A 23,711-nucleotide genomic window follows, 5' to 3' on the forward strand; every position below is an offset into this window, starting at 1 on the left:
CCCCTTCCCCTCCCCCATTTCTGAAGAAGGGTCTAGGCCCGAAACATCAGCCTTCCTGCTCCTCTGATGCTGCTTGGCCTGCTGTGTTCATCCAGCTCCACACCTTGTTATCTCTGTGGTCTGATTTTCCCTTCCCTATTCTACCCATAAGGAGATGTTTCACCTCAGCTTATTGCTTCGCGTGTGTGGTTCCGTTGCGATCAGGGGTACAGGGAGCGGCCCGCTCCCAATCCATGGGCCTGGGCAATGCTTATTCCCAACACAGGACTATGGGGAGGCATAGACAAATCTTTACCCTTGTGCACCAACCCACCCTCTGTGCCCCACCCTCCCACTGCTGACTTTTGAAATGAAACATTGTGAACACTGTATGAATGAAGATTTGGCATTTATAACTTATGTTACAGGAACAAGGAGAATATTATGACAGTGATTGTACATTCTCAATGTTCTACACTTTTCCCAGGATATTTCCAAGAAGAAATATTCATTACAACTCACACACCATGTAACACCACATTCCTGCAAAAGTTACTCGACGATTTCATGTGCAATTTACAAAATCAATAATCCTTAAGATGGATCGGGCTGTATTCAATTACACCTTTGGCTAGTATTTACTGATTTGTAGTTTTGGAATAGTCATGTAATCTGTAACACTATCCCATCAAGACAACAAATGAATATATTGTGACATTTTGGGAATGACTGCAACTTGGAAGTCCATACGTTTGTCAGTGGATACATATCGGTTAATCTAGACTTTTCATTCCTGCTCCTAATGCCTGTTATTCATGTGGTTTGCTGAACAGCTCATTCAGTTTATTGCTGGCCATCCCAACCTATTCCCCAAAATTTAGCTACTCTGGGTGACTGTGTGGTTTGCCCAATGGTTACACTGGCTATGCTTCAACATGCAGTAAAACAACATATCTTTTTACTCTTCCGTATTTTTGACTGTGGGCTGAAATGGGGAAAGTACAGTTTTAAAAATCAATGATTGTGGACAGGGTAACCGTACTTTAAATAAAAAGCAAGTTACCTGACATAGTTAAATGTGTTTATGCTACTATTTGTTCAAGCAATGGGAGAAGTTAGTGGAGATAAGCAGGGGTCGGGGATATGTACGAAGAGAGATTCAGCCAGCAACAGATTGCTTATTGGTCTGTGCAGTGGTGACCAGTTGTTGATGACAAAGCCTTCTGCCAACCATTGACTTTGTGATTGGTTCCCACGTAGCTAGACAGCCCGTGCGTATGAATGTTTGGTCACAAGCACTAAAGGAACACCTCAAGCCTGAAGAGATGGGTTTCTTCTCATCAGTTGCTGTAATATGTGGCTTTAAACCTATAAGTCTGAAGCAGTCACCCTGTGCCTCCTATAAACAAGTGAAAATACCTGGAGAAAACAGTTTCTCCAGAAGGTACAAGAATCATCTTAGTGAATCCTGCGGACAAGGACAATTGAACTACTTCCCAGTCTTTCCCTCTACCCATAACACCCTTTTTTGTGTCTTTCTGAATGTGCTCGTAGGGTTTTATTTAATAACTTGGAGTCATATATTGACAGTTCATGTTTATTTGCTCGTCTCTGGAATCTATTAATTTCGACAGAAATCTGGTCTACAATTTCTATCAACCTGAGTCTAAAGGACAAGAAAATGAGGGAATTTTGCATACTTTTTTAAAAAAAAAGTCTTTAACTTGTTATGATTCACATAAGAACATTAGAAATAGGAGCAGGAGTAGGCCATATGGCCCGTCCAGCCTGTTCCACCGGTCAAAAAAAAACTTGGCTGATCTGTTCGTGGACTCAGCTCCCCTTACCCGCCCGTTCATCATCACCCTAATTCCTTTACTGTTCAAAAATCTATCTATCTTTGCCTTAAAAACATTCAATGAGGTAGCCTCAATTGCTTCACTGGGCAGGGAATTCCACAGATTCATAACAATTTAGGTGAAGAAGTTCCTCCTAATCTCTGTTCTAAATCTGCTCCTCCTCATTTTGAGGCTATTCCCCTTAGTTCCAGTTTCACCCATGGAAACAACCTCCCTGCTTCTACCTTATCCGTTCCCTTCACAATTTTACATGTTTCTATTACATTCCCCGTCATTCTTCTAAATCTGTGGAATAGCGGGGCTTGGTTTCCAATATGCTCCCCCATTGAGGAATCACAGGTGTTACTGCACACTACCTGACATCCAGCCATATTGCTGTAATCCCCCCCTTTTCCTTCCCATTCCCTCAAAACAGAATATAACAAAGACATAAAGGATGGGAGAGTCTTGACTTACCGATAGCTATCGTTTTGCTTGTTATATCGGACTAAGGCAAAAATATCTGTGGCACAGGCTAAAGAACGAAGCATATTTTCCACCATCAATAATACAAAGTTAGAATTGTTTTGCTGGTCTTTCAGTGAGTGATTGTTATATCAACAAAGAATCACAGACAATAACTCAATGCTTATTTCAATTAAACAGTTTATGGATTGTATCGGTGAAGCTATAATTTGACTTTATTAATAAAACCAGCTGTGCCCCACTCTAAATTCTCAATTCAAGCTACTGATGGGAGAAATATTTCTGGTTTAATGTGTTTATCATTGCAATTTTATTTTAAATGGCACTTTACAACACAATACTGAAGTTAGTTAACACAACAGTGAAATACAAAACGGACTATATAGTTTTTAATAAAATTATGCTCTGAATCTAATGGGCAAGAGATCATTTAACATGATTTATGGGGGGAGGTGATAGCCTAGCAATATTATCGCTGGACTGTTAATCCAGAGACCCAGATAAAGTTCTGGGATCCTGGGTTCGAATCCCACCATGGCAGATGGTGGAATTTGAATTCAATTAAATATCTGGAATTAAGAATCTAACAATGACCGTGAATCCATTGCCGATTGTCAGGGAAAAACCCATCTGTTCACTCATGTCCGTTAGGGAAGGAAACTGCCATCCTTACCTGGTCTGATCTATATGTGACTCCAGACCCACAGCAAAGTGGTTGACTTTTAACTGCCCTCTGGGCAATTAGGGATGGGCAATAAATGCTGCCTAGCCAATGACACCCACATCCCGTGAGTGAACAAAGGAAAAAAAATTATTTCTTTACAAATAAAACAGTATTATAACATTACACAGTGCTGGTGGCTTCAATGGTAAATTATGATTGAAATTGGACAAATGATTCCCTGTCACCCATAACCAATGCAGAATTAACATCAGCGAGATATTTAGAACATTTATCGTTGGTATTCCTTTACTTTTTACGATTATTCTTTTCTTGGAGTTTGAATTCTGGGATGTCTGGATAATACCAAGCAAGAGAAGAAGGTTTGTTCTACTACTTCCTAGATTCACCTTTTAGTCTCTCTCCTTCAGTAGTTGTGTTCTGCTGACACTTTGCAGTGCATTTCCTGTATTACTGTGTTTTCGCACTGCAGTGGAGGACAGTCATAAAAAGTAAGGGAAAACCAAATCTAAAAATTTGGTAAATTCAAAGTGTAGTTCACAGCCGCGCACATTTAAATCAGTTGCACAAGTCTTCAATGCTGCAGCAGGTGGGTATGGTTATCATATGATGGAAACACAATAAAAGGTACAGTGTCAGATGTGGTAGTTGTAGAAGAGGTCAAAGAGTGCAGGAGGAAATTTATTGCAAGAAAGGGGTGATGGTCTTATGCAGCGGAGTTAAAAAAAAAAGAAAATTTCAAGAAACAGCAAGTTCCTCAATTGCAACAGTAGAATGTCCACAGCAGAGAGAGAAAACAAAATCAGCCCAGAGTGGTGCAGTTGATTCTTAACTGCCCTAGCAAGCCACACAGTTTTGGACCAAATAGCGATGGGCAATGAAAGCTGGCCTTGCCAGTGCTGCCTATATCTCATGAAGGATTTTTTTAAAAATCCAACAGCTAATACTATGTAGATTAGACTGAGAAATGCAGCTTTAGCCATAAAACACAGTGGAATGCTCATGTTAAAAAGTACAAAGGTTATGGTAATAAGTCATTGCTGTTCAAACAGACACAAGTATATCTCAACATTTCAGTTTCTGATCAAACGTTAATCCCTCAATCCCATAAAAAGAAAGCCAGAAACTCTACCTGTAACTTATGATTAAAAGTAGGACGTGGAGCAAAGGGTGAAGGGGTTGCATATTGAGTAGCAAAATGCCCTTTATTTATCAGAGCAGGTGAAGAGGTTCTTGCAGAGGCCCAACTACCATGTTTTCACACCCTTCATATTTCCAGGATTCAATGAGATTTATTGAAAAGATATTGGATAAGTTACGTCACAGTATCAGTGATATATACACTGAGAAACCACACACTTGACAAATAGTCAGGAATTTCCCAAATGGACATGCCATGTGTGACCTCAGACTACGCTAAAGCGTAGGAGTCAAGAAACATGCAATCAATGTTCACGTACTTTACAATGAAACGGATTTGGACTCATGAACTGGTGTTTTTGCTGACACTGGGTCATTTGAGTACTTTGTGCACCCAACTTACAAACCCAATTCCCAGGCATGAAAATTGTCAGCCATTCCAAGGTCTGTTGCAAATTGAAGCTGCAGGCATACAGCTCAATGCAAAATAAAAACAGTAACATCATGGACAAAGCTTTTGAGAAAACAGGCTTAAAAGTGAAGTCTCCCATAGTAGACAGGTCATGATTTAGTGGGAGGTGAAGGATGTTGAAATGAAGGAGAGAATAATCTGTAAAGGGCATAAATCTTTTAACCGAAGCCTCTCAGGCTCTATCGAGTAAGCATATTGGAAACACAAGGGAAGAGGATACGTGTGAAGTGGGAACGGATCATAGATGGTTTGAAAGACGGTGATGATTCCTCTCCCTCTTGGAAGACAATGGTTACAATGTCATTCCCAATATGGCGTTTCCTTTCCACCTGGAAAACAAAGAGAACAGATGTCATCATTCAATAAAACAAAGAACTGTGGATGATGGAGATCTGAAATGAAAATGCAGAAATTGCTGGAGAAACTCAACTGGTCTGGCAACATCTGTGAAGAGAAAGCAAAGTTAACATTTCAGTCCAGTGACCCTTCTGATGAAGCTTCTCCAGCAATTTCTGTTTTTGATTGTTTCAGATGTCATCCTTCGGGCCTCTTAGCATGGCTCACTACTGAAACATTCCCTTCTTTACAAACCTTAATTTGTCTAAGGTACTTACTTTTACCAAATTGAAACACCAGGAAGATTTGAGTTCTCTGATGGTTTCCTTGCTGAAATAAGCATCTGAAACATCTGGCAATGTCACTATCCAATCATTTTAATTGACATTACACAACTTACCTGCTGAGTTAATATTTAGTCAGGTCTGTAAAGGTTACAGCTCCATAATACCTGGAACCTAATCAGAGATGAGGCTTAATTACTCTAAGCTCCAAGGACACTAAACTCCTGCTCCAATCTATTTGTGTACTAAAAAACATGGGCAGATTTACACAACATCCGTTCATAACCATGCTTGGAAAATACATTGCAATTTATTCCCAACAGCTCCAGTCTATAATTCATCAATTCCAATCTATAATTCAAACCAATAAATGCACTGATCAAAGTTATATTAATTCATGGAATCTACAATCTGTATCAATTTTTACTGGGAGCACTTTTACTGGGGAAATGCTACCAGGCCCTTGCAGTTGCAGACAGGATTCTGGAGGAGTGGTGAGGAGAGAAAGGGGATGATGGATGAGCAAACTTAAGATTGCTTTGGCCAATGTGCAGATATTGGGGCACATCTATGAGATTTTGTGGTGCTTCCTGGATAATGTAGCCCATTAACTGATTTAGGCAATGGGCCATCGAGGAGGTCACAGTTTCTGACTGTCTTCCCCTGTTCAGTGGCCATGTTTGTATCATGGTGTCCTTGGGGAGGGAGTACACAGTGTGCACGGATAGCCTCTACACATTTAGCCAGAAGTCTCCACCATGGGATCTGCAGTGCATTCTCTCTCCTCCAACTCCATTTTAAGTTAGCCCCATCACTCTCTTCCTATCCTCCCTTTATTTTTGTTACTGTTGCCCTGCTCCTGGTCAGCAGTGCTTTTAATTTGTTGCTTGTTTTAATTTATTAACTGGGTAATTTGGTGGTTGATGTACAAAAACAAAAGTCCAGGTTCTGCCCTGGAGGTAGAATCGGTTTCAGAACAGGGAAATAGCCCAGAAGGGAAAGACGGAAACTGGGTGTTTGTGCTAAGTATAGATTTACAACCAAAGCCTTATAACTCTCTGAAAGTCTTCGCTGCCTAATTCAACGTATAGTATCAGTTTTTAAACAGCTCCTGCCTTCTGTGAAGATCATATAATTATATTTTTCTGTACTTTTGATCAGGAAATAAAATTGAAAAGGACTGTTTTAAAACCAATGCATTTTTAAAAACAAGTTACTGAAACTCATTGTAAGTGGTGTTTACACTGTTGATTTTTTCAAGCAATCAGGAAGGCTGTTTGTCGATGAGCCAGCACAAGTGTGTGCATATAAAATGAGATTCGGCCAGCAACCAGTGGCTGATCGGTTTGTAGAGTTGTGACCAGTTGTGCTGGATGCCAAACACCTTCAGGTAACAACAGCTATCTGATTGGCTCCTGGGGTAGCTGAACAGCTTGTGGGTGTGAACGATGATGGCAGAAGCCTTCTGACTGCTGCAAGGGGTAGATGGTGTGTACTTCTCCAGTAAAGTATCTAAAGCATGAGGAGAGCCAGTTTATTTACCTTCACCGGTTGCTGTAAGATAGAGCCTTTAATGAGTAACTAAGAGACTTTGCAGCTCATTACTAATTGCTGGTGCCTCCTGTGAAAACTGAAAATAGCCCGGAGAAAAGAGATCAAACACCAGAAAATCCTGGCCATTAAAAGGATCAATGAGATCAGCTATGATCATATTTAATGGCAGAGCAAGCTTGAGGACTGAATTGCCTACTCCTGCTGTTAGTTCTTCTGTCCTTATCTCAGCAAACTCTGTGGACCGGTACCACTGAAATGCTGCCTCAGATATTTTTTCCCTCCATTCATAACATCAATGCTTTTTTCTCTGCGTGTTACGGGCAGAGGAATTTATAAGGAGATTGGAATTTCACCTAGTACTGTTATATGTTGACTGATCCTAGTTGTATACCAGTGGTTAGAATCTAGTCATTTGTAATAAATAGCAGTTCTTGCTAAGTACAGAAATCCGGTCCATGTTTTCTGTTTACCTGGGTTAGCTTGGCAAATAAACTGGGGACTTTTCATTCTTTACTAAAATGTTTAACTTTTGTGACAACTCCAGGAATAGCAGGACTTGATATCTAGTGCGTTACCCCAGTGAGGCATGACACTCCTCACACTGCTCACCAGCTCTAATTGAATGGTGATCCTGGAGGTAGGTTGTTAACTGACTGACTTCCAGAGGGTGAATCAGGGGGTGCATTGCTACTGCAAATGGGGATAGGACTCAAATATGGTCATGACTTTTTCAGGCCCAAACTTTGTGCCAACTGTTTTGGTAAGAGTGTGTGCGCAACGGCACAAGAGGTTCCAGGAAATAAATGGGAGTGCCTAAGGAACGACTCAAATCCCTAAGACCTTAACTTCCCAGAATTGCAGCACTATAGCACTGGCATTCATCACAGATATGCAAGTTTCAGGAGGCTGCAAGGGGATAGAGGGAGTGGATAGTGGATAGTGGGAGGCCATAAAAGGTTGGAAAAAGAAGCAACCTTCCAGGTGTATGGAGTGGTGAGAGGGAGGTTGCAAACAGGACAGAACAGTTTTAAACCTGTCTCTAAGGAAATTTTCAGTTAACTGGATGCCAGGAGAACATGAAATGAAAGTAGAATTGCTAGTTTAAGGTTGCATAAATTCAGAAACTACTAACGAGGAAAAATGTAGTGGATGCTACTGTAATGAATGCCAATTATTAAATTTAAATTTAAAGGGATTAAAAAACCCTGGTTAAAATGTTCCAGCTTTATATGTATGCAATATTAAGTGCATATATTTGCTGTGATCTTACTGGGCTGAGGAAGTCATGCTTTGGGAGATGACTTTTTTGATGTAGAAGAGCATGTTATTTATTTTTAAAAAACACTTTCATTGTTAACTTATGCCTCTTGTATTGTCCAAATTTAAGTAATGGCTTTGTCTATGGAATGAAAGTTTTCCTTGTGTTAAAGTTAATAAATGGCTAATATTTGTCAAGGATATTGATGAATTTTTCTAGTTCTGCTCCCATACGTTAACATGTTAACATAGAAGACAACACTATGACTGACCTAATGAATGAGTTAGTGAGGCTAATGCTCTGGGAACACATGGGTTCAAATTCTACCACAGCAGCTGTAAAAAAAAACTAATACATCTGGAATTGAAATCTCATCTCTGTAATAGTGACAATGACAACTATCAGCAATTATGGTGCTGGCTGGTTAGTTCAGATGACTAGTACCTGGTGCTAATAATACCATGGTTATGAGTTCAATTCCCCCACTGGTCACTGTTGCTGGTTTTGAAGAAGGAGGTAGGTGTAACTCCAGGGTATATGGGGGCAGGACAGGATTAGGGTGTGGAGTTTCATGGTCATAATAAATGGGGTAGCTCAAGGGGTCAAATGACCGACTCAAATGACCAAATGATTTATCTTCTAAGTTTCTATGTAATAAGAAAAGAACAAATGAAAATCAAAAAGTAGCCCTTGAGGAAAGTCTCAAGAAGACCTTTAAAAAAAAACAAAATAAATCCCCGGTTTCTACACCGATTCATTTCTCCCTGGTTCTAGTAGTATGTAAGATTTGTTACGAGGTTCGTTTTCTCTTGTGATCACCTGATCATTTCCCTCTTAGGCGATTCAGAGTTAGAGGCCATTGCTAAATAATGGAGGCTGGATGGTTCATTACAATGTGTGATGGGCTGGTTTCTCTACAGCTCTCTGTGTGAAAGTTTGAGTTCGGAGACAGTGCATCTGGGATTTGATAAGTCCACAAAAGCTATGAATTCTACAGATTTTTTTTTACTCCCAGCATGTCCATTCAGGCAAGAGACACTCACCCAGGATCATTTAACGTAGAACTTTCCAGAGACACAAAGTAATTTTGAGTCTCAAAATTCACCTGACTCTGGGAGGCCACTTTTATCACTTTCTAGTCTAGTCCTTTTAAATGTAAGTTGTGATCTTAAGCCCAGAAGTGCATGAAGTTATTGTTTTATGCAAAACAAGGCTAAATAACTGCAATGATTGTAATGAGGTCAGGTGGGTAGACCCCATATAATATGAGTTCCCTGATTGGGGCTGTTAATCTGGTCCAATCAGGGAGCCCTGGCTGAAAGATTAAAAACCGGAGCGTGAGACATCATTTTCACTCTGAGGGAGCTGTACCACTGTCAAGGACTTTCCCCACGTGTAAATAAAGGGTGACTTGGTGATGGGATAGCGGCCTTTTTGGAGTTATTTCAGTTATGGGAATGACAGAGAGAGAGACAGCCTGTTAATCTGGGAGGCACTCAGTTCTGGAACAGGAATGGCATTTATTAAAAAGGGGAAATGTACTTTTTACATATGCATTTAAACTCTCCTCAGAATCACCATGTCTGAGGGGATAGTAGGATGTTCCAATTCATTCTTAATTCAAATATATTCAAGCCTCAATTTGAAGCTCAGTTTTGAGCTTCTCTGTGGCACTTCTTAACTCTACAAACTCTATCAGTTGGGTATCTGCTGCTTTCTCAAAGAAGTCTTCAGTAGATCTATAGATTGCTGAGGATACCCAATTGTAGACTTCAGAAGACATTTTTGCACATTGATAATGTGTGAATGTTAATATTAGCTGAGTCCAGATTGGTGTTAGGGTCCTCCTTCTCTCTGGATAGACTTTTGCCTACTGCTGGCAATTTTCAGTGAAACAAGCAGATAAACTGACGCTTTCTTCACCTTTCTTAACAAAATGAAACCGTTTTCAACATTCAGCTGAGCACTGTCAATTCCTGATTTCATATGGATCCTGTAATATCTTAGAGTTATAGAGTAAGACAGCACAGAAACTGACCCTTAAATCCCACTTGTCGGTGCCAACCAGATATCTCAATCTGACCTCGTCCCATTTGTCAGCATTTAGCCCATATCCTTCTAAACCCTTCCTATTCATGTACTTATCCAAATGTCTTTTAAATGTTGCAAAAGTACACTTATCCACCACTTCCTCAGGAAGTTCATTCCACACGTGAACCACCCTCTGTGTAAAAAATTTGCCCTGCATTTCTTTTTTAAATCTCTCTCCTCTCACCTTAAAAATGTGCCCCCAAGTCTTGAAATCCCCCATCCTAGAGAAATGATAACCATCATTAGCCCCATTATTTTATCAACTTCTATCAGGTCATCTCTCAATCATGATGAAGTTGTGTAGCAGTCAGAACTGAAGGCTGACTGTACACTTACAGCAAAACAACTTCTATCTATTAAATACCTTTAATGGCGTAAAAATGTGCTTCTTAGGAGCATTACAGAAAAATGACACCAAGGCACAGAAGAGATATGAGGTCCAGTGGACAAAAGCTTGGTCAAAGAAAGATTTTAAGGAGCATCTTGAAGGGAAAGATGAGCTAGAGAAATGGAGACATGTAGGCAGAACTTGGGGGCTAGGCAACTGAAGGTGCAGCCACCAAAGGTAGAGTGATTAATATCAGGGGATGCTCAAGGGACCTGGATTAGAGAAGGGCAGATACATTACAGGGCTGTGACACAGGAGAAGTTAAAGAGAGGGAGAGATTTGTAAAGAAGGATGAGACTTCTAAAATCAAGACACGTTTGCGTGGGAGCAGCCAGCAAGCACAGGTAAGACAGGAGAGCGGCACTTGGTGTCCTGATCCTGAATCATCCAACTATCAGTCCGATGAGAAAAATCCACACAGGCATCTTTACTGCAGCTCGAGTACATCATCCCAGTAATAGGAGAATAAAGTCTCTTTAAGTTGAGGCAACATGATAATCAATTCTGTTTTCAATTTACTCTGGCCATTATGCATTAGAATTAAAATAATCTGGATAGGAATTTTTTTTTTAGCCGTTCTCATGATCATTTTGTTTCCTGTTTCAATGACGTGCTGTTAACTTTGAGGTGAGATTCTTAAACGCACCACCAATAAGTGGAGGTAGGGGCAGGCACCAGAGGAAGGACCTCTACAAAACCTATGCCACGAGATTAGAATTCTGACCAACAATGATGGGAAGCTGTTGGGATTGCTTTACTGATGTTTACCGACAATAAAGCTTTTATGATAACCTGTGAGTAGGTTGAATAAGATAAACTTTCAGTTACGATATCATCCAGTCGCTTTGTATTGATGGCATTGTGGGAGTCGTTTTAAACGCACACCTACATTAGCCTGCTCAGCACGTTTCAGGAAACTGTAATGTATTACTGTGGGAACAAGAAGAGCAGCTTGAGTAGTCAAGTCAGAGTTAATACAATAGAACCATTGGGAAGCTTCTTGCAGGCAGGCACGTGTGTGGGTGTGAGGTCAACTGGAAGGTTTGGTTTAAATAATTAGGTACAATAGTGAGGTACACACACACACACACACACACACACACACACAACAGAAAATGGACAGCTTGAACAGAAGTCAGCATCCAGTTTAAGGCAGAATTACCTCTCCGCTATTTGGCAGCATTCTGGGACAGGTGCAGGGCAGCCTGGTTAAAGCCTGAACTTTATCAACAGAGTGTTGAAGAAGTTAACACACAGGACTCATTGACTTGAGAATCCACGTCAATGTTCTAAAGTCTAAAGCCACTGAACGGGCGATACAAAATACAACTCTGACAAGCAGGAAAAGGATGGCACTGAGCGAGGGACCCTGGTTCAATTCCAGCCTCGGGTGACTGACAGAATGGAGTTAGCGCAGTCTCCTCGTATCTATGTGGATTTCCTCCGGGTGCTCCGGTTTCCTCCCACAGTCCAAAGATGTGCAGGTTAGGTGGATTATCCATGCTACATTACCCCATAGTGTCCAGTGATGTGCGGGCTAGGTGGGTTAGCCATGGGAAATGCAGGGTTAGGGGGTCTGGATGGAATGCTGTTCGGAGGCTCAGTGCAGATATGATGGCCTGAATGGTGTCTTTCCCTACTGTGGGCTCTCTAACGACAAGCCAGTTCCACTCCCCTGTGATAGCTGGTCCAAGCTGGCTAAACACTTAACCAGGCCCCTTCCACATCTTCATAATCATCTGCAAAGAATAGAACGTGAGCAACAAAAATTCAGGGTGTTCTACTCACGAAGGGGAGCCTGGAACCAACCCCACACCCAAGTTCCTCATGTTTAAAAACAAACTGCATTCATATAGCACTTTGCATGGTCACTAAGCATTCCATATCATGTTCCAGCTGTAGGAGTGTAGTCACTGTTGAAATATAGGAAATATGGAAATCAACTCGCTCACGGCAAACTCCCACAAACAACAATGTGAGAACGAAGAGGAATTCTGTTTCTTGTCGTGTTGTTTCCAGGAGCAGTTCTGCCCAGAACTTCAGCAGAACTCGCCAGACCTTTAAAGAGAATGTGCCCTGGGATTGTTTACATACCCCCGAGCTGGCAGGGCTTGAATATCTCATCTGAAGAATGGCACCTCTGACAGTGTGGTGCTCCTTCAGTACTGACCCTGCAAGAGTGCAGTACTCCCTCAGTACTGTCCCTCTGACAGTGCGGCGCCCCCTCAGTACTGTCCCTCTGACAGTGCAGCGCTCTTTCAGTACTGTCCCTCTGACAGTGCGGCACTCCCTCAGCACTGTCCCTCTCACAGTGCGGCACTCTCTCAGCACTGTCCCTCTCACAGTGCGGCACTCCCTCAGCACTGTCCCTCTCACAGTGCGGCACTCCCTCAGCACTGTCCCTCTCACAGTGCAGCACTCCCCCTCAGCACTGTCCCTCTCACAGTGCGGCACTCCCCCTCAGCACTGTCCCTCTGACAGGGTGGCGCTCCCTCCATACTGTCCTCTGACAGGATGGTGCTCCCTCTGTACTGCATTGCAGGGTCAGCCTTGAATGTTGTGCTCAATCTCTGGAGTGGGATCTCAACCTGTAACATTCTGACTCAGAGAAAATAGTGCTAACTCGCAGCTGACATACATTTCGAGGATTTTAACTAAAACCAAGTCAAACACTAATCTTTCAATTCGTGCAAACACTTCATACCCCTTCTAGGTGACATCTTCGGTGCTGTGTAGCCTCCATTGAAGCACTGTTGTTCTGTTCTGTTCTGAATTTATACGGTCCGGTCTATTACGGTGGGGGTGGTTCTGTTTCCGGTTTTGCACCATAGTGGTATGTAGATGGGGTCCAAGATGGGTTCAACACGTTTGCTTATTGCACCAGTTGAAAACCAGGCCTCCAGGAACTCTAGTGCTTGTCTTTGTTTTGCTTGTCCCAGTACTGTTACGTTGTCCCAGTTAAACTGATGCCCTTCTATGGGCATTTCTGAAGAAGGGTCCCGACCGAAAACATCGACTTTCCTGCTCCTCTGATGCTGCCTGGCCTGCTGTGTTCCTCCGGCTCCACACTGTGTTATCTTTAACACCTATACAAAATCTTTGCGTGAAAACCTAACAGCTTCATCCACCAATGCCTGGCAGTAAATAACACCATGAAGACACTGTACGCCTCAACACACTGGCCACACTACCCTATATTAGAAACATATTGGAACTGACTACAAGACTCCTACAACCTCTTGGAATAAGGATAGCACACAAACCAACAGCCACACTTTTCAAGCTACTCTCAAAGACGAAAGACTCCATACTCACAATAAGCAGGACAAATGTGATATATCAAATACCATGCAGCAACTGCAAGAAACACTACACAGGACAGACAGGCAGGAAACTCGCCACCAGGATACACGAACACCAACTCACAGCAAAAAGGCATGACCAACTCGCCCTCATTTCCATTCACTCCAATATGGAAGGGCATCTGTTTAACTGGGACAACATAACAGTACTAGGACCAAGCAAAACACAAAAGGACAAACACAAGAATTTCTAGAAGCCTGGCTTTCAACCGCTGGCACCATAAACAAACATGTTGAAATAGACCTCATCTACATACCACTATGGAGCAAAACTGGAAACAGAACTACCCACCATAACAGAGCGGACTGTATAAATTCAGAACAGAACAGAACAACATCTTCAACGGAGTCTAGACAGCACTAAAGTTGTTACCAAGCAGGAAGGTTTGCACAAAAACCAGTCAGCTCGGTGAACCAACCTACAACTACAGAACAGTAGAAATGCTCACAAGTTGATACAAATTACCATAACTCATTTCAGTAGAATGGATGACATGAGACACATGGCACCAAAAAGCTGTTGGCTCAGATATTTGGATTGTTAGGCACAAAGATATCTGTACAGTTCTGTCGCATTATCAGAATTCACAGATCATTATGTGAATATTCAAATTCACTACTGCTCAGCATACTATTGCTTAAGCTAAGCTATTTTTATATGTGGCTGAAAACTGGATGAACACCAGTTTAGAAGTGCTAATTTCACACAGCTGGTAACAATGCCAAGGATAAACATATTGGATTTTCTGACTGAGCTGGGAAAGAAGAAAAGGGAGGCTTCTTGATTGTAGAGATCAGGGATGTAAATATGCCAGGTGGAGCAGGGTCGGGAGATTCATTTATTTCAGTGCAGGTTTGGCTAATCCAGGAAGCTTACTTTGGTGTTGCCACCAACTAGGTGAGACCTATACACTGGGAGCCATCGATACTAGTAGAGGTATGCAACAGTAAATCTCCAAATTCATTGCCCATGACCAGGAGGACTCTGCTTCCAGATCTGTGCAAATGAACATGGCCATGGTAATGTTGATAATGAAGAACACAGGGTGGTGATGAATGGAGAATGAGCTATCACTAATTGGGAAGCAGTATACTGGGTCAAACAAACACTTCTGAGGAATAAAAGAAACAATGAGAAGGAAGTCAGCAAGAGACTCAGACAGTCACTCCTTCAAACCGTCAAGAATGTTAGCCTTCTAAAGGGAATGCATTGCTAATTGAGAGTGGTGCACAATTACAAAAGGAAAATACAATGGAGAAAACCCTCAGCATCCACAGTAAAACAACAGATGTCCTTACATAGTCCAACATCTAATGAACCAATAATCTAGATAAGGGAGACATCACAGAACATTTGACAAAACTACATGGCATAGGAAATTAAAATCTAATCCCTTGTCTGTATTTTTCTGCAAATCTATATTGTTAATGATGACTCCTATTGACTCTGTCAGCTTACCAGGCAAAATAATGAAAAGGAAAGTAATGGAATAGCAATGACAACTGTGGGCAAGAGGAAAAGGTCAGATATGAATTGGCAACTGTCAAAAGCAAGGGTTCCAGCAAAATAAATTACTAGCAGGGCACTAGACAGAATTGGAGACTTCCTGACTGACAAGAAACTTGTAAAATAGCATCAAAAATAATGATACAAACTGAACATGGTAGAAGTCCAAGAAAAAACAGAAAATTCTGAGAATACACAGCAAGACCATCAATATCTTTAAAAAGTACAAAAGCAGTTGGTATGGTTGATACACCATTCATCAGTACTGACTGGAAATGATTGATTTTAAAATGACCTCCCTTGATTTAAAATCGATCCATGGCTTTATCCCTCCTCACCTCTGGAATATACACAATGTTGCGAGATATCTGCACTCCTCTAATTCTGGCCTCCTGTGCAGTCCCAGTTGTAACTGCTTCACCACTAGTGGCTATCCACTTAGTCATCAGGTCCCAAGCTCTGAAATTCCCTCCTATACCTCTATATGTATCAACCTCACTTTCGCCCTTGAACACACTTCATTAAACCTACCACTTTGACCAAGATTTTGTTTATCTGGCTTAATATTTCCTTCTGTGCTTTGTATTGTGCCTCTGATGTGCTTTGAGATGGTTCATTAAAACAAAGGCACAATATATATATACATATATTTATTCACTCAGGGGGCTGAATATTGTTGGCTGGCCAGCATTTATTGTCTGTCCCTAGCTACCATCAAGAAAGTGTGAGTCAGCTGCCTTCTTGAACCCCTGCAGTCCATATGCCATGGGTTGACCCACAATGCTCTTAGGGATGGAGTTCCAGGATACTGAAACAGCATATATTTCCAAGACAGAATGGCGAGTGGCTTGGAGGGGAACTTGAAGGTGGTGGTGCTCCCATTTATCTGCTGCCCTTGTCCTTCTAGGTGGAAGGGATCGAGGGTTTGGAAGGTGCCATCTAAGGAGGTGAATTTCAGGAGAGTATCTTGTAGATAGTACACACTGCTGTTACTGAGAGTTGGTGGTGGAGGGAGTGGATGTGGTGCCAATCAAGCGGGTTACCGTGTTACTGTTATAGTAAATTAGTCTTACAAGATAACTATTTTAATGCATAAAAATCTCTAAATGGCCGAGGACTGTTAAAAGAGAACATGCAGATGATACATCGATGAATTTTGACATCTGGCTGTATCATTTAACAGCATTTGCAAACAGAAGTAATATTTTACAAAACAGTCACATTTCAAACATTAAATGAGAACCAAATCTCCCCGCTCTGCTTCTGGATACATTTCTTTTTAAGTTCGACTGATCTGACAGATCCTTTGAAGTTGCGTGTTCTTCAAAGCTCTGAATTTGTAAAAAATGCACTGGAGTAAAAAGTTATAATTAGCAATCAGCATTTTAATTAAACCTATCACCAAGTTCAATCTTTAGATGAAAAGCCCGAGGTCCAAAAGTAAATGTATGTTACTGCACAATATCTAATTAAATGACCAGAATTAAAGATTAGCTAGTAAAGATACAAGTTTAAAGTTCATCAATATTCTTTGGTTCTTTTGACATTAGTTTGTGGAAATCATTTGAAATGCTGTCTCTCTTAGCATCCTACCTACAGTGAACATGCCTGTCAATCATTGCATAAGGGTCAGCAACTTTAATTTAGTACAGATTAAGGCATGTAAAAACAGGCAAGCTAGCAGTGAATAGTTCATTGATTGTGTCAGAAGTATGAAAATTAAATTATCTCAATGAATCAATAGAACAATATTGTATGATCTGACTTCTTGTCCATCACTCGGTCCTGGATAAGCAGGTGTTTAGACTGACAGATTTATGGGTACTGCAATCCTTATTGCATGAAATAATCTAACTACTTGCAACAGCCATTTTAACAGTCCCTGTCCCTCAACCCCACCACCAGAATGGGTGAGACTCAGGGTGTTAATTTGGAAAAAAGCTGAAAACTGCCCCAACTCATTAGGAAAATAGCTATTTCTGGTTTAAGTGCAGCAAGTTTGAGGGTATCTGAATAATCTATTGTGGTGAGGCAGGATTGTCATTATCATACATTAAAAAGGCTCTGTTCCGTAGACTTTGAAAAGCATTTGAATGTTAGGAATGCGACATGGGGTTTCCAGGGCAAAAGAAACCTTGTACCTTAGTGGAGATTAGAGCTATCAGATCTAATTGGTAAATGGTTTTACAGAAATGCTTGTGGGCCAGGAGAAGTATATGCATTTCACCCACCCACAACCCTTCAAGCAAACCTGTCAGTGCAGTCTCTCCCTCCAAGAATTTCTTCCCTCTATCTGAATCTGTCCTTGTGCAAACTCTCTCCCTATCGCCCCCTCCCCAAGCAATCTCTCTCACTCTGTGTACAATCTCTTTGCAGTCTCTCTCTTCCTCTACTCTGTCCCCTCAATCTTTCTCCTCTCAATCTCACTACCTCCACACCAGCACTCTCTCTCCCTACTCTCTTTTCCCCTGCAATCTTATCACTTCTTCACCCACCATAACCATGACCTTTCCCTCCCCAGGATCTCGTGCTCGGTACTCACTGCAGGTCTCAGAGCTTCCTCCCACCAATCCCCATCTTATTTTCTGATTGGAGAGGGCAAGCTCCCTGTCCATTAGCCCATAAATACCAGGCATCTGACATCTGTCACTTTACTTCATTCCAATAGGAAACAGGTATAGACTTTGGTGGACAGCGTGAATATTTTACTATCGATAATTCTCTTTGTTATTTTGACTTTTATGATGGAGCCATAACTTCCTTCCTATATTATCCAGTGCAGGCGGTCTTCTGAAGTTAATTCCTCGCTGGAGGAAAAGTTCACAGATACCAGCAGCTCTATTGTTCACCTGAGAGTATGTTGACAAGTGGCTATCGCTCTGAGCCTGAAGCTACATCCAGGAGGAAGACATGTTGGAAATCCAGACATGGTGACCAGCAGACCCACTTCACTCCGAGCATGATGGCTAGCCGTCAGGGACTAGAGCAGACACGATGAATGCAGAATGATACCCAATGGTGGCCAATTCTTGACACGAGCACCCATTTCACCTATCGCCTGGAGCCACAGCATGCTGATTAATTGTAAGAAAGACAGGACTAAACCCAACCCAGGCTTCAATCCCCACATCCATCCAGCTGCATCTCCGACAGGGTGACAGAACATAGACCAGAAGTGAAGGTGGGCTCGTCTTACCTTTCTACGAAAGGAGGCCGATGGTAGAATCCATATTGTAAGAACGGATGTGTTTGGTTAAGTAAGATCAACACAAGGCCAGCGCTGATAATACTGGAGGCAGCTCATTAACCAACTATATAATAACTCAGTCAAGTCATTGCAGGGAGGTGATCTGGGATGAATAGGTCAACATTATGGGTGTGCTGGAAGGTTACAGTGTGCAAGGCCATCATTGCTATACATGGTTTCTCAATGGCGAATAAATAAGCCTGCTCATGTACGAATATGTTGACACAGTGGCATTACTTCAGGATTTAATTTGGAATTTAGAGGATACAGATATCGGGATTTCTTCAGGACTTTGCTAACTTGATGAGACTAGTGTAAGCAATCAATAATGACAATCTTTTGATCTCCTGAGGTGAGTCCCTGATATGGGAGCAATGTTCTGATGGTTTGTTTAGAAGGATGAAGGGTGATCTAATTGAAACTTACGGAATACTGAGAGGCCTGGATAGAGTGGACATGGGGAAGATGTTTTCACTAGTATGACAGACTAGGACCCAAGGGCACAACATCAGTGTAGGGAGAACCTTTTAGAACTGAGATAAGGAAGAATTTCTTCAGCCAGACAGTGGTGAATCTGTGGAACTCATTGCCACACAGGACTGTGGAAGTCAAGTCACTGAGCGTATTTAAGACAGAGATAGACGGGTTCTTGATTGGTAAGGGGCTCAAGGGTTATGGGGAGAAGGCAGGAGAATGGGATTGAGAAACATATCAACCATGATTGAATGGTGGAGCAGACCTGATGGGCTCAATGGCCTAATTGCGCTCCTATACCTTAACCTCTTACAGTTACCTGTGCTTCTCTTGTACTGTATGTAAAAGGTTGTGTTTTAGTATCTGATCAACTTGACTTAATTAAGATTTAATGGCGGAATCTCCCTCTCTTCTGATCCTTAGTTGTATACAAAGCAGAGAGGAAATGTGATAATATAGGTGGCAAACCCAAAATTCCCAAGGGGTATGGATCAGGGTCTGGTGGGTGAGCAGCCTGTGATTTGCTGAACTGCTCCCACTTTAACATCAAAATGTGAAATCACCCTAAAGTCCCTTCTTAGTCTGTACCATTACACAAATCCAGTTCATATGTTGTGGAATATAACTCTAGGAATTAAAGTTTTAACTGCTGAAAAATAGGGATACCTGGTTGAGAAATAGTCAAACAAAAACTCTGATGCAAGTGCAACGCAAAAACCTGGTTTTATTACATTTAAAATGTAGCCTGGGTTTATCCAAGAGGTTCAGGGTCACGAGGCAAACAAAACGTGAACAATGAATGATCCATCCCTAGGCTTGAAATGGAACCATGGAGTTTGGAGAAAGAGTCATGAAACTTCATTAGCAATATATAGCATTCATGTGGGTTCCTGAATTAAAGAGTTATATTGAATGTAACATGATTCGTTTGAATTTCTGTTTGAATCATCCCATGTTGCCATAGAGATAAACTTTTTTGGTGGAGCCTTGATGAGAGGGTTCTTTTGCTTAATTTAGTCAGTTTGGGTTCTGCAAGGAAAACACAGCTAAAAGATTTGTTTTAGTTAAAGAACTCTGTAGTGGTTCGTTGAGAGCTTTCTGACAAACAAGCAATCATCTGAGTGCCTAATTTGGAAAGAGCAGTAGAGAAGCTAAGGGAGCAGAATGGGGAAAAACACAGTCCACACAAGTCCAAAGCCAGGGCAAGGAACTGAAAAGTCCTCAGTTCTGTGATCATTAAATAAAATTAGAGTATCATTAAACCAAAAGGTAATGGAAGGATCCACATATAATTTGTGCCTTGAGGAAACGCTGGAATGCAAAGGAGAATTAAAGTAAATTCCAGATGTCTGTGGCATACCTTTTGGGTTGGCCCCAGGAAAAGTGAATTAACCTTCAAGATTTTGTAAGATAAGAGAACTCTTCAATCAGTGGGATTCAAAATCTAGAACTGTGTTTAAAGCATAAAGCTTTATAAATTATAATTTTATATTAGTGGTTCTTGCCTTATTTAATTTCATACGAATATAAATAAATAAAATCTGTGGTGTAGTACTATTGATCAAATGCTGGGGTTAGGACTTCTCCTTCAAATTTCCCTAAAAGGACTGTAACAATCTGATCTGGTAACTGACATTCTTAACAGAGTAACCTGCTGCATCTCTGAAGACATCCACTACAGCACAGATTGTTCAAGTCCAGGTAAAGCTTATAAATGAACCCAGGTGGAACCAGCTATTACTCAACCTCAAAACAAATTCCAGGCACATTGGTCACTTTAGATATTTTTTATTCAACCTGTTCAGATGTTATGACACACCTCTGCAGCAGGTGGGACCTGAACCCAGGACTACTGTCCAGAGGTAAGGGCTCTACAACTGCAGTACTGATCATTTTATAATTTGCTATTGAGTAGGAGTTTAAGATATCATAAAAGCATTAGTCTTTTTTCTTTTTAAAGCTGTGTAGGCTGAAAACTTCAATTAAAACAAAACGGATCAATTAAAGGCTGCCTTGTTAGAGGTTCATGCAATTGCAAGAAGTTAGATATACCATCCTTCCAGTGCCAATGGGATTAAATCATCCTGATTTAATTGTACACTCATGCTCGAGCTCCAGAACCAATGAGAATTCTGTCATGTTTCCCTGAAACTCTTTAATGATCCAAGTGTTAATGATGATGGTAAGAATCAAAATCGCACTGCCAAAACAGCTAACATAAATACATTGTCAATTGTAAAAGTGCAATGTAATTAGGGAAGTGGAGAAAAGCATAAACTGCAAAGCAATTATCAGACTTAATTTGTCTCTTTGAGCCCGTGGAAATCATTTTTTTCTAGTCATATCTGCATAATTTGTGAATTAAACAATGTAAATGGATATAAACTATCCTCCATCCAACATGATCAAAATTCACTCCCACACTGTTACCCTCTGTGAAACAATAAACTCCACAGCTAAGAGCGAATATTTACACATTACACTGTCAAATATAGCAAACTGACCAAGTTCTTTCAGCACAGTATGTCAATGTTGGAAGCATATGCTTTTAACTTCAAAATCAAATACAATGTAAAGGAGATGAATTGAAGTCTTGTGTTTGTTTGAACTAGAAAATGACTCCTTATGTAGCAAGAGGTACACATCAAGGCATGCTTACTAGAGACTCCCAGGTCTCTCTGTTGTTTACCCTTTTAAACTGCTGGTTAGAGTATGCCTGGACATTTCATAGAATCATAGAATAGTATAACAAAGGAGGCCATTCAGTCCATCAAGACTGCACCAATTCTTTCACAGAGCAACTCAGTTAGCACCAGTCTCCTTGCTCTTCCACATACCCCTTCAATTAATTTCTTTGTCAAGTACATATGCAGTTCCACATTGAATACCACTGTTTCCAAATACTGAAACACAGAAACCAGGAGCAGGAGTAGGCCATTCAGCCCTTTGAGCCTGTTCCATCATTCAATATGATCACATTCCCTATTTCAAAGCCATATTCCTGCTTTCTCCCCATATACCTTGATGCCTTTAAAATCTAAAAAAAATTATCAATCTCTTTCCAGCATATTTTTTGTCATGTGGTTGGTTGGCTAGCCGAGCAGGTTCGTTGTTCCACAGACGTTTCATTACCCTGCTGGGTAACATCATCAGTGCAGCCTCCGATGGAGCCACTGATGATGTTACCCAGCAGGATAACGAAACGTCTATGGAACAACGAACCAGCTCGGCTAGCCAACCAGCCACAACATCCAAAACCCGAGCTACAAATCTACTCGAAAACCTTATATTTTGTCGTACACTCTCTCGCTCTCGTCACAACATCATTAAGGTCCTTGTGCCCTTCCTTCTCCAGGGGGAACTAGATAGCCAGGAGCAAGCTCCCTATTTCATCGCATTGAGTGCTCTCTTGCAACCTCATGGAGAAAGGAAGACTTTGATCCAAGCTTTAAGGCATCAGATGGAGGAGCATGACCAGATGCCATTCAGTGAACTGTTACATTCTTTGCTACATTTCCATTAATAAAGTTGCAAATATATAAAGTCACAGAGTCTCTGAAAGACGCCATTCACTCCATTGAGTCCAATGTAGAGAAATTCACTCAGTCCCACTCCTTTGACCCTGCAACCCTGAAAGTTCACTTCCCTTAAGAGTCCTTCAAATTTCCTTTCAAAGCCACTTAACATCGCTGGTTCCACCACTCTCATAGGCAGAGTTCCAGGTCACTACCAATTACTGTGTAAAACATTCTTCCTTGCAAACCCGCTACACTTACTGCTTAAATCCGAGTCCCCAGGGCTTCTACCACCTGCAAATGGAACAGCTTTTCTTTTCCCACCTTGTCGACATCTGGTATAATCTTGTAGAACTCTATCAAATCTCTGCTCAATTCTGCCTGCTCCAAGAAGAACAACCCCAGCTTCTTCAACCCAGCCTTGGAGCTAAAACATCTGATTGCTGTAATGTCCCTACACATTTTCTTAAACAAGGATGTCACATTTACTGATTTTCAACTCCCTGGTACTTCTCCCAAATCTCCAGATGACTGGAAGATTACGTTAAAGTTTTCTCCTGTTTTTGCTCCTATTTCCTTTAGCAATCTAGGAGCCGCCTGATCCATTACCTTTTACATCTCCGCTTCTACCACTATTTTATCAGCATTTTCCTCCTTAGTGAATGCCAATATCAGTGGTTACTAAGTAGTTTAGTCGTGCCCTTGGTAAGATCTCAACTAATAGTACTACCGGACAAGTCAGTTTCCGGAATAAAATCTGGCTTGACAGATGATTGTTTTTTTGCTTCCTAGCTAATGTGGTCATCAGTCACAGAAACATATTCACATGAGACTGTAGATTTTCTTTAACAGAACACAAAAGAAAAAGAACAAACCAAACTAACTCAATATATAAGACAATCAGCAAGATCTAAACCAAAGCAAAACAAAAGCTTCAACCTTTTCCCACTCTATCCATTACAGATACTCAAGTCCAGGAAACTTACACCCCTATCTCACTGCCTTAAGTTTCTAATTAACCAACTCTTTGCAGTTTCTTTGTTGTGGATAGTGGAGATAATACGACGAGCCATTTCCAAGGCTGTTGGAATATACTTT

At 41.2% G+C, this 23,711-nt stretch overlaps 1 protein-coding gene across 1 annotated transcript in view; it reads right to left on the reverse strand.

The window, feature by feature from the left end:
* Positions 1–23,711, reverse strand: part of garnl3 (GTPase activating Rap/RanGAP domain like 3) — a 325,572-nt gene that overhangs the window by 99,401 nt on the left and 202,460 nt on the right. Inside the window, exons 5-6 of the mRNA XM_048613382.1 lie at positions 4,818–4,926; positions 2,295–2,340 (exon numbers count right to left, since the gene is read on the reverse strand). Of these exons, the coding sequence (XP_048469339.1) occupies positions 2,295–2,340; positions 4,818–4,926 (155 nt within the window). The remainder of the gene's footprint in view (positions 1–2,294; positions 2,341–4,817; positions 4,927–23,711) is intronic.

This window comes from Rhincodon typus, chromosome 28 (assembly GCF_021869965.1).
Source record: "Rhincodon typus isolate 14 chromosome 28, sRhiTyp1.1, whole genome shotgun sequence".
In the NCBI taxonomy this organism is placed as follows: Eukaryota; Metazoa; Chordata; class Chondrichthyes; order Orectolobiformes; family Rhincodontidae; genus Rhincodon; species Rhincodon typus.